The 12,673-nt window shown below is 41.2% G+C and overlaps 1 protein-coding gene across 1 annotated transcript in view; it reads left to right on the top strand.

Annotated features, from left to right (window-relative positions):
- magi2b (membrane associated guanylate kinase, WW and PDZ domain containing 2b) overlaps positions 1-12,673 on the top strand; it is a gene marked incomplete at its 3' end in the record, with an annotated part of 333,750 nt that overhangs the window by 154,351 nt on the left and 166,726 nt on the right. The window contains exon 4 of the mRNA XM_084171638.1: positions 3,052-3,276. Coding sequence (XP_084027764.1) covers positions 3,052-3,276 — 225 coding nt within the window. The remainder of the gene's footprint in view (positions 1-3,051; positions 3,277-12,673) is intronic.

The raw sequence follows: 12,673 nt of genomic DNA, 5'->3' as shown, positions 1-12,673 counted from the left end.
ACACTGTAAAGTCCATGGAGGATAAGAACACCTCCTCCCAGCTGCCCACTGCACTGAGGCTAGGAAACACCATCACCACCGATAAATCTACAATAATCGAGCATTTCAACAAGCATTTTGCTACGGCTGGCCATGCGTTCCACATGGCTTTCCACATTGTCTGATTTCTTTTGATTTTCCCATGATGTCAAGCAAAGAGGCACTGAGTTTGAAGGTAGGCCTTGAAATACATCCACAGGTACACCTGCAATTGACTCAAATCAGTAGCTTCTAAAGCCATGACATCATTTTCTGGATTGTTCCAGGCTGTTTAAAGTCACAGTCAACTTAGTGTATGTAAACTTCTGACCCACTGGAATTGTGATACAGTGAATTATAAGTGAAATAATCTGTCTGTAAACAATTGTTGGAAAAATGACTTGTGTCATACACAAAGTAGATATCCTAACCGACTTGCCAAAACTATAGTTTGTTAACAAGAAATTTGTGGTTGAAAAACAAGTTTTAAACTTCCGACTTCTGTTCCGACAACTGTAGAATGTCTGGCTTATAAGAACACATTTCACACCATGCATCAACCACTCTTTCAGGAGCATGCAGCCTCTCTGCTGTGATTTTCTGTGATATTCTGTGATATTCTGCCCAAACTCTGTATGCCTTGGGCTCTCCAACCCTGTTCCTTCAGCTACCTAGTGCTTAATTTGGGAAACCAAGTAAAAGCTGTTCGGGAACATCGATAGTAACATGTTTTCACAACAAAACATATTTAATTCAAATTTTGACAGCCCCTCTCTCTGTGCTCTTGAGAAATGAATGAAGGAGAGAGAAGAGATGGAAATGCATGGTGGTTAGATATCCTGTAGCTAAAGGTAATGTGTCAGCCTATTAATTATGAAAATATAAAAAATGCCCTATTACTAGGCTATTCAAAATCAAATACAAATTCTCTATAATTTTAGGCTATCTCTGTAAGCCGCCCTGCACAATCAATGAACCAACAGCATCACCTAGGCCTATACGTTCTCTCCCAGACTCATGGATACAAAGTTTGGAGCGTAAGCTAACCAGTCCATGCAATATGCATAATAATACAGTCCACACTCAAAGGTGATTACTAGAATGTATTTCATTTTGGAGTATAGGCTAGACCAATTATGTACCAAAGATTATGTTGTTTAAAAAATATATATTGTGCCATGTATAATAGGCCTATGCGGTAGGCTATATATTGTATAATGGTGCAATCATTATTTTAATAAAAACAATTTATGGGCTTGGGCTCATATATAGGCCTATGCATAAGCTCTAATATGCGTATGAGGTTTTGCATTAATCATCACCTTAGAAAGTCAATTTCCTTGTGTTTGGCTTTGAAACAACATCCACAACGACCATGTTTTCCACTCAGTTGTTGAACTTGATCGATCATCGAGGTGAGTTTAAAAAGCATGATACTGTTTTGATAACAAGTGTTTGATGCAATTTACGAATGTCAGAGTGGTTAGAGGGACAATAGAGCGCTGAGAACCAGGCCATTAGCGACCTGATGGTCGTTATCAAATTGGGGACTACCAACACATGTCCAGAGTGCATAAGAGGAGTGTACCGTGACTCAACGGTCATGTGGAATTTGACTGCGGTCATGACTCATGACTGCCGTTGTGGCGGTAATACGGTCACCGCAACAGCCCTAGTTCAAATCAGGTTAACAGCTGCTTAGGGAGGAAGTGGAACAGTTAATATGCCATTTAGCAGACACTTTTATCCAAAGTGACTTACAGTCATGCGTGCATAATTTTTTTTTGTGTATGGGTGGTCCCGGGGATCGAACCCACTACCTTGGCGTTACAAGCGCCGTGCTCTACCAGTTGAGCTACAGAGGACCAAGCAACGTGACGTCTGTCACATTTGAAGATCTGTTAGGTGGAAGGAATATGTTGGATGCTCCACCGCTACACTGTTTATACCTATCCAGACCCTTCAGATCTGTATACATCCAAGGGCTAGGCCCAATAGGTTAGAGAGATGTATTTATGAAGGGATGTACAGTATGAAGCTTTATCTCAAACCCAGGGCATTTGGTGTGTGTGAGTGAGTGTATGTGTTTAAGTGTGTGTGTGTGTGTGCGTGTGCGTGTGTGTGTGTATGGAGGGGGACAGAAGGCTTTCTCGCAACCTGCAATTAAAGGCGTCTCCTGCTTGAAGAAAAGGTGTCACATGTCCCTGAACTCTACTGCTACTCCTCTCTTTATTGCCCTATATTTTGCCTCTACTTCCCTTTATCTCTTTCTTTCTCCTTCTACCTTGGTCTTTATCTTCCCCCTCTGTCTGTGCTTTTATGTGCTTTTCTGTGCTTTTCTGTGGTTATTCTGTGTTTATTCTGTGTTTAATCTGTCTCTCTCTCTTGCTTTCTCTGAATCTCTTTCCCTATTCTCACTTCCCCTCTCACTCCTTCTGTCTTTGCCTGTTTCATTATCCTTCTATTTCTCTGCTTCTCTTGCTCCTTCTCGCTCTCTCTCTCTCTCTCGCTCTCTCTCTCTCATATTGGAGAGATAATGAGATAAGACATCTCTGCCTCTGGCTCACTCTCAATATTTAATAATGTATTTCCCCTGACAGAGGAAGATTTCATTTACATATAAAATACCCATCACCATAGCAATGCCTTATTGTGCTTCAAAAGGTCAATATCATGAGTAAATGTATGACTGAGTTTTGCAAAACACACAAAACTCAGTCATACATTTACTGTTGCATGTCAGTCAAAGGTAGCTGTGCTTGTCCCTGCTGAAGCTCACATCTCCTCACTTGAGCTCTGTCCATCACCCTCAGCTTTAAACTCCGAACAGAGCCCTGTTTTGTGGCCTCCCGCACACAAACGCACACACAGTTACCCCATGCTCTCTCTCTCTATCTCTCTCATGTGCCCTGTTGATGAATAAATGTATTGGATCAGTGGAGCAATAGTGTGCAGCAACCTCTATTTCTGAGTGTTGAGTTCTGCTGGCCTGCACCTCGCTACCTCAATGTGCATTTGTTTTCCCTTCTCCAGAGAACTTCTACGGTACTCCCAAGCCCCCAGCTGAGCCCAGTCCGGCGGCCCCTCCCCTGAATGTGAGTGAGGCGCTGCTGCCCGGAGCCTGGCCCAGCACCCAGGGCAAGAGGAAGAGGAACCAGTCGGTTAGCAACATGGAGCAGCGAGCCAGCCTTGAGCTGCCTGAGGAGGAGGACTGCAGCCCTCCCGTGGTCAACGGGAATGGGGTGGCCATCACGCCAGGTGAGGAATGTTTAACTGGGCTCTGTCCAAAAACAACCCCTAGACCCTAGTCCTATTCTTAATTTCACTAAACACACAAAACATACAGTGGTGGCCAAATACCTACTGTATATGAAAAAGAAACATGAAAATCAAATAATAATCTTGTATGGCAGAAAATTATTTATACAAAAATCAAATAAGTATCTGGTAAGATGTTGTATGTTTTGCCAGTGGTGTATTTGTATATTTGTTAATATACAGTGCATTCGGAAAGTATTCAGACCCCTTGACTTTGTCCACATTTTGTTATGTTAGTCTTAATCTAAAATTGATTAAATTGTTTTTTCCTCCTCATCAATCTACACACAATACCCCATAATGACTAAGCAAAAACTGGTTTTTAGAATTTTTTGCTAATTTATAAAAAAAAAAAAAAAAAAAATGAAATATCACATTTACATCAGTATTCAGACCCTTTACTCAGTACTTTGTTGAAGCACCTTTAGCAGCGATTACAGCCTAGAGTCTTCTTGGGTATGATGCTACAAGCTTGGCACACCTGTTTTTGGGAATATTCTCCCATTCTTCTCTACAGATCCTCTCAAGCTCTGTCAGGTTGGAAGGGGAGCGTCGCTGCACAGCTATTTTCAGGATTCTCCAGAGATGTTCGGTTAGGTTCAAGCTCTGGCTGGGCCACTCAAGGACATTCAGAGACTTGTCCCAAAGCCACTCCTGCATTGTCTTGGCTGTGTGCTTAGGGTTGTTGTCCTGTTGGAAGGTGAACCTTCGCCCCAGTCTGAGGTCCTGAGCGCTATGGAGCAGGTTTTCATCAAGGATCTCTCTGTACTTTGCTCCGTTCATATTTCCCTCGATCCTGACTAGAGTTCAATCTTGGTTTCATCAGACCAAAGAAACGTGTTTCTCATGGTCTGAGAGTCCTTTAGGTGCCTTTTGGCAAACTCCAAGCGGGCTGTCATGTGCCTTTTACTGAGGAGTGGCTTCTGTCAGGCCACTTTCCCATAAAGGCCTGATTGGTGGAGTGCTGCAGAGATGTGTGTCCTTCTGGAAGGTTCTCCCATCTCCACAGAGGAACTCTGGAGCTCTGTCAGAGTGACCATCAGGTTCTTTGTCACCTCTCTGACCAAGGCCCTTCTACCCCGATTGCTCAGATTGGCCGTGCGTCCAGCTCTAGGAAGAGTCTTGGTGGTTCCAAACTTCTTCCATTTAAGAATGATGGAGGCCATCGTGTTCTTGGGGACATTCAATGCTGCAGAAATGTTTTGGTACCCTTCCCCAGATCTGTGCCTCAACACAATCCTGTCTCGGAGCTCTACGGACAATTCCTTCAACCTCATGGCTTGGTTTTTGCTCTGAAATGCACTGTCAACTGTGGGACCTTATATAGACAGGTGTGTGCCTTTCAAAATCATGTCCAGTTGTAGAAACACATCAAGGATGATCAATTAAATTTCCAGTCTCATAGCAAAGGGTCTGAATACTTAATGTACTTCTGTTTTTTTATTTTTAAGAAATTAGTAAAAATGTCAAAAAACCTGTTTTGCTTTGTCATTATGGGACATTGTATGTATATTGATAAGGACAAAATTTAATTTCTTCCATTTTAGAATAAGGCAGTAACGTAAAACAATGTGGGAAAAGTCAAGTTTCTGAATACTTATTTTTACAGATTTTTCACCCAAAAAAATGGTATGACATATATTAGACAAAATATATGAATTATATGTGTCCTCTATGAGTATTATAAGAAAAGTGGATGTTCTGACGATGTAACATCTACAAAATAAAAATTTTCCTAATAGGGTTGATATCATTTTTATAAGTCTTATAAAACCCCACAACAATTACTATGATAAATCGCATATATATACATTACCGGTCAAACGTTGTAGAACATTGTGGAATAATAGTGAAGACATCAAAACTGCCAAATAGGGCTATCTACTGTATACCATCCCTACCTTGTCACAACACAACTGATTAGCTCAAACACATTAAGAAGGAAATAAATTCCACAAATTAGCTTTTAACAAGGCACACCTGTTAATTGAAATGCATTCCAGGTGACTACCTCATGAAGCTGGTTGAGAGAATGCCAAGATTGTGCAAAGCTGTCATCAAGGCATAGGGTGGCTTCTTTGAAGAATCTCAAATATAAAATAAGTTTAACACTTTTTTGGTTACAACATGATTCCATATGTGTTATTTAATAGTTTTGATGTCTTCACTATTATTCTACAATGTAGAAAATCTTAATTTTAGAAAAATACTGGAAGTAGTAGGTGTCCAAACTTTTGACTGGTACTGTATACATATGTATTATATATATATATATATATATATATATATATATATATATATATATATATATATATATATATATATATATATATATATATATATAAAAAACATACTTTTTTTGTTATGAATGTTGTATATAAGTTGTATATAAATTCTATACAAAATGATATACAAATGTGTATATCATTTTTTATATTCAGGTATGACTTTCCACGGTTAGAAAACACATGCATTTTATAAAAAGTTTATAAAACTGTTTATTTATCCATATATAAATTCTGGATGACACAATGTAAGAATCAAATAAAGCATTAACTGGTCCGTTATGATGAAGAGTCAGGCAACCTTAAGTATAAAATATTGATTAACAAATTATGATTATGTGATGATGATGCAAAACAATGACTCACACAGTGCTGGAAATCTTCTATCCCCCCCCCCCCAAAAAAAAAAATATATATATACCCAACATGGATTTAATTTTTATTTTAATTTAACCTTTATTTAACTAGGCAAGTCAGTTAAGAACAAATTCTTATTTACAATGACGACCTACCAAAAGGCAAAAGGCCTCCTGCGGGGACGGGGGATAAAGAACATACAGTGGGGAGAACAAGTATTTGATACACTGCCAATTTTGTAGGTTTTCCTACTTACAAAGCATGTAGAGGTCTGTCATTTTTATCATAGGTACACTTCAACTGTGAGAGACGGAATCTAAAACAAAAATCCAGAAAATCACATTGTATGATTTTTAAGTAATTAATTTGCATTTTATTGCATGACATAAGTAGTTGATACATCAGACAAGCATAACTTAATATTTGGTACATAAACCTTTGTTTGCAATTACAGAGATCATACATTTCCTGTAGGTCTTGACCAGGTTTGCACACACTGCAGCAGGGATTTTGGCCCACTCCTCCATACATACCTTCTCCAGATCCTTCAGGTTTCGGGGCTGTCGCTGGGCAATACGGACTTTCAGCTCCCTCCGAAGATTTTCTATTGGGTTCAGTTCTGGAGACTGGCTAGGCCACTCCAGGACCTTGAGATGCTTCTTACGGAGCCACTCCATAGTTGCCCTGGCTGTGTGTTTTGGGTCGTTGTCATGCTGGAAGACCCAGCCACGACCCATCTTCAATGCTCTTACTGAGGGAAGGAGGTTGTTGGCCAAGATCTCATGATACATGGCCCCATCCATCATCCCCTCAATACGGTGCAGTCGTCCTGTCCCCTTTGCTGAAAAGCATCCCCAAAGAATGATGTTTCCACCTCCATGCTTCACGGTTGGGATGGTGTTCTTGGGGTTGTACTCATCCTTCTTCTTCCTCCAAACACGGCGAGTGGAGTTTAGACCAAAAAGCTATTTTTTTGTCTCATCAGACCACATGACTTTCTCCCATTCCTCCTCTGGATCATCCAGATGGTCATTGGCAAACTTCAGACGGGCCTGGACATGCGCTGGCTTGAGCAGGGGGACCTTGCGTACGCTGCAGGATTTTAATCCATGACGGCGTAGTGTGTTACTAATGGTTTTCTTTGAGACTGTGGTCCCAGCTCTCTTCAGGTCATTGACCAGGTCCCAGACCGAGGGTGATTGACTGTCATCTTGAACTTCTTCCATTTTCTAATAATTGCGCCAACAGTTGTTGCCTTCTCACCAAGCTGCTTGCCTATTGTCCTGTAGCCCATCCCAGCCATGTGCAGGTCTACAATTTTATCCCTGATGTCCTTACACAGCTCTCTGGTCTTGGCCATTGTTGAGAGGTTGGAGTCTGTTTGATTGAGTGTGTGGACAGGTGTATTTTATACAGGTAACAAGTTCAAACAGGTGCAGTTAATATGGGTAATGAGTGGAGAACAGGAGGGCTTCTTAAAGAAAAACTAACAGGTCTGTGAGAGCCGGATTTCTTACTGGTTGGTAGGTGATCAAATACTTATGTCATGCAATAAAATGCAAATGAATTATTTAAAAATCATACAATGTGATTTCCTGGATTTTTGTTTTAGATTCCGTCTCTCACAGTTGAAGTGTACCTATGATAAAAATTACAGACCTCTACATGCTTTGTAAGTAGGAAAACCTGCAAAATCGGCAGTGTATCAAATACTTGTTCTCCCCACTGTGTGTGTGTGTGTATATATATATATATATATATATATATATATATATATATATATATATATATATATATATATATATATATATATATATATATATATATATATATATAGGAGCAACACCATATGACAACAACATGGTAGCAACACAACATGGCATCAGCACACCATGGTAGCAGCACAAAACATGGTACAAACATTATTGGGCACAGACAACTGCACAAAGGGCAAGATGGTAGAGACACAAATACATCACGCGAAGAGTGTCCATGATTGAGTCTTTGAATGAAGAGATGGAGATAAAACTGTCCAGTTTGAGTGTTTTTTGCAGCTCGTTCCAGTCGCTAGCTGCAGTGAACTGAAAAGAGGAGCGACCCAGGGATGTGTGTGCTTTGGGGAACTTGAACAGAATGTGACTGGCAGAACGGGTGTTGTATGTGGAGGATGAGGGCTGCCATAGGTATCTCAGATAGGGGGGAGTGAGTCCTAAGAGGGTTTTATAAATAAGCATCAACCAGTGGGTCTTGCAGAGATTACCAGTTTACAGAGGAGTATAGAGTGCAGTGATGTGTCCTATAAGAAGCATTGGTGGCAAATCTGATGGCTGAATGGTAAAGAACATCTAGCCACTCGAGAGCACCCTTACCTGCCGATCTATAAATTATGTCTCCATAATCTAGCATTGGTAGCATGGTCATCTGAATCAGGGTTAGTTTGGCATCTGGGGTGAAAGAGGAGCAATTACGATAGAGGAAACCAAGTCTAGATTGAACCTTAGCCTGCAACTTTAATATGTGCTGATAGAAGGACAGTGTACCATCTAGCCATACTCCCAAGTACTTGTATAAGGAGACTACCTCAGACTCTAAACCCTCAGAGGTAGTAATCACACCGGTAGGGAGAGGGGCATTCTTCTTGCCAAACCACATGACCTTTGTTTTGGAGGTGTTCGGAACAAGGTTAAGGGCAGAGAAAGCTTGTTGGACACTAAGAATGCTTTGTTGTAGAGCGTTTAACACAAAATCCGGGGAGGGGCCAGCTGAGTATAATACTCATCTGTATATACATGGATGAGAGAGCTTCCTACTGCCTGAGCTATGTTGTTGATGTAAATTGAGAAGAGCGTGGGGCCTAGGATCGAGCCTTGGGGTACTCCCTTGGTGACAGGCAGTGGCTGAGACAGCAGATGTTCTGACTTTATACGCTGCACTCTTTGAGAGAGATAGTTAGCAAACCAGCCCAATGACCCCTCAGAGACACCAATACTCCTTAGCCGGCCCACAAGTATGGAATGGTGTACCGTTTCAAAAGCTTTGGCCAAGTCAATAAAAATAGCAGCACAACATGGCTTAGAATCAAGGGCAATGGTGACATCATTTAGGACCTTTAAGGTTGCAGTGACACATCCATAACTTGAGCGGAATAGAATACTATAGACATCAAGAAAGCCAGTCAGTTGATTATTGACAATTTTTTCCACCACTTTTGATAAACAGGGCAACATAAAAATTGGCCTATAACAGTTATGATCAGCTTGGTCTCCCCTTTTAAATAAAGGACACACCGTGGCTGCCTTCCAAGCAATGGGAACCTCCCCAGAGATGAGAGACAGGTTAAAAAAAAAATAGGGGCAGCAACCTGACCCAGATGTTTTTTTGGGGTCAAGTTTAAGGAGCACCTTTAGCACCTCAGACTCCGTGACTGCCTGGTGGGAGAAACTTTGTAGCGGGGCAGGGGAAAAAGAGGGAGGAGCATCGGGGCTAGTCGCATTAGAAGGGGTGGGAGATGAGGAAATGTTCGACGGGCAAGGAGGCATGGCTGAGTCAAATAGGAATCCTGACTTAATGAAGTGGTGATTAAGAGCTCAGCCATGTGCTCCTTGTCAGTAACAACCACATCATCAACATTAAGGGACATGGGCAGCTGTGAGTAGGAGGGTTTATTCTCCAGGTCTTTAACCTTTTTCCAGAACTTCTTGGAGTTAGACCCACAGAGAGAGAACTGCTCATTAAAGTAACTGACTTTTGCCTTCCGGATAGCTTGAGTGCACTTATTTCTCATTTGCCTGAACGAGAGCCAGTCAGCCTGAGTATGCGTGTGCCGAGCCTTTCGCCAAATGGAATTCTTGAGGTGGAGTAACTCTGCCAGATCACGGTCGAACCAGGGGCTGAACCTGTTTTTAATTCTCATTTTCTTTATGGGGGTGTGTTTGTTAACAATACCACTGAAAATATCAAAAAAGAAGGTCCAAGTGTCTTCGACAGAGGGGATCAAGCTGATTCTATACCAATTTACAAAGGCCAGGTCATGAAGGAAGGCTTGCTCATTAAACTTTTTTAGCAAGTGTCAATGACAAATCAGGACAGGTTGTTTCACTGAGCAGCCATTATGAACACAGGCTGTAAAACAGTGATCACTAAGGTCATTACAGAAAACACCAGACAGGATTATTTGTGAGGATAACATCAAGGAGAGTAGCCTTTTCTGGGTGTTTGGAGTCATACCTTGTGGAATTGGTAATAATCTGATATATATTTAGGGAGTCCCATTGCTTTAGGACTTGGTCAGGTGGTTTAAGCATGTCCCAGTTTAGGTCACCTAGCAGGACAAATTCAGACTTAGTGTAAGGGGCCAGGAGAGAGCTTAGGGCAGGTAGGGTACAGGCCGGTGCTGATGGTGGACGATAACAGTCAACAAAGAGCTATTTGAAAGTTTCATGCTTAAAACCAGCAAATCAAATTGGTTGGGGACAGACTTGGTGGAGACAACCGAGCATTGAAGGTGTTCCTTGGTAAAGATTGCCACTCCGCCACCTTTGGAAGATCTATCTTGCCAAAAAAGTTTATAGCCAGAAAGGTTAACATCAGTGCTGAAAACACTCTTTCTTAACCACATCTCAGTAATGACCAACATCTGGATTGGAGCTGTGAACCCACACTTTCAATTGATCAATTTTAGGTAATACGCTTCTAGTGAGCACAAGTCAGAATTGGGGCTAGCAACAGTAGATGGGCCAGGGTGTACATGCACATTTCTAGATATCATCAGCAGTAATACAATCAGGGCACGGCAGAGGACAGGGAGAGCTCTGCAGTGTTGATATTTCATGACATTTGAATGTGCTTCAGATGGCAACAAGATCATATTAGACAGCAATTTCATCAGGTAACATGAGTACAAAGCCAGCGATAGGTGGTTAGAATAGGATGGGATGCCAAGAGTCCGTGTAACCAATAGAGAGTCAGAGTCCCAAGTGTGGGAACAAACATAGTCTGTCCCACGGTTGGGTAAACAAGCAAGTTCATAGTCAACAAAGCAAGCAGGAGTCACGAGGCAAATAGCATAACGCACAAGAATAAAATAAAGTTCAAAGAGTCACTCGCCCCAACCAGATAACTTGAGAGAGTAGCTCTCTATGAGTCCAGTAGCCTATAAAAGTATGAGATAAAATAAATAAATAGTAGGCCTATACTAGTTAATTAAAGTGTTTCTGAGTAAGCCCACATAATAAGCTTCACAAATTAGCCTACCAAAAATTCAGATCAATCCACAGTCTGCGGTGTGTGTGTAAGTGCGTGTGTGCTGGAGGTGAGCGAAACTCGGGAGAGAGGAGGGAGTGTGGCGGGGGTACCTGTACCAGACAGGGGGAGACATGTGGAATCCAAGCAGCAGTGCAGCAGGCAACGGGAGTATGTGTCACACCCACTTGAGAGAAGCTTTTTTCGGGAGGCAGATTCCTTGTAGAAAATCCCAGCTAGCTAGGATGATAGCCCTTGGTAAATATTTCCCTGAAATATTTTCACAAGTGTAGTATACTGCCTTCAAAAATACAGTTAGATTGAGAAATAGGCCTACTGTATGGATGCCATGTTCAAAGTAACTGTCAAGTGTTTCCAGATTTATATGAAATATGACCTATAATTAATTACAATATGAGTGAAATAGTTTTAATTCCCCTAATAAATGGTAATGACGTATGTTAAAAGGCTGTGTTGGAAGGTTGTGGCGTACCCCAACAACAGAATGGTGAGGGCGTATACCGGTCATAAAAGTAGACCGCTGATTGGCCAGCTCGTCCTCCTCAGGAGGATGACATCATCTTCTATGAGGAAACACAAGCATTTTTTTGAGGTGGTAAAAAAACAAGTGTTTTAATTTCTTCCAATTTATGCTTTAACCACAAATACGAGAATAGGATGAGTCAAAAACATAATTTGGGTATGAGTTAACATAATATGAACTTTTAAAAGTGAGATTTTCACTGACCATTATTTTAACATTCTACAGTATATCCTATAGAGGCAAACAGCAGACAACATACTTTTGGGTGTCCTGGGTTGCTTAACTTAACATAACTTAGTTTAACTTTCTGTGGTACTATAGAACAGAACAGTAGTCTTGAATTATGATTCTTTATCCATATTCATAGAATATGTGAAGTTGAAACTTTTGTATAATAAACCAATTTAAGTTGAACGATTTAGCTGATCTTTCTCTAATGTCCATTCTGTTCTCTATTCAAAAGGTCCATTGAGCTTACATTCTGCTCCTTATTCTTGGACTTGGAACGCAGCTCAGAGATTTTTGCATTGATAGCTGAGCTGAAGTTAACTGGAATGGTATTCGGCCACTTCTGGAGAGTAGGCCCTATGGTATAAAAGGGGAAAAGGGAATTAAGTTAACACTTACAATAAAGGATGAAAGTAAGTAAATGTACAAAGGCCTGTGTTCCTGTTCACTTTTTTTTTTGTTTACTGTAGATGGCGTCAAGCTTTGTTTTCTCTAGCGGCTGACGGTGTGGTCCACTCCACTTTGACATCCCCCCGGAGGTTGCTCACCAGCAAGACCTCCACGGGATAGACTGCCGTGATCAATGTCCATACAAAGGATGAGGCAGAGTTGGCATTTACTGCATAGGCCCAGGCCAGCTTGTCAACAAACACCCCTGTCCCTGGATGGATTTCAACCTATT

Source organism: Coregonus lavaretus (assembly GCF_964263955.1).
Source record: "Coregonus lavaretus genome assembly, chromosome: 11".
Taxonomy (NCBI): Eukaryota; Metazoa; Chordata; class Actinopteri; order Salmoniformes; family Salmonidae; genus Coregonus; species Coregonus lavaretus.
Note: the sequence above shows the minus strand (reverse complement) of the source record. Positions and strands in the feature narration are given on the sequence as shown.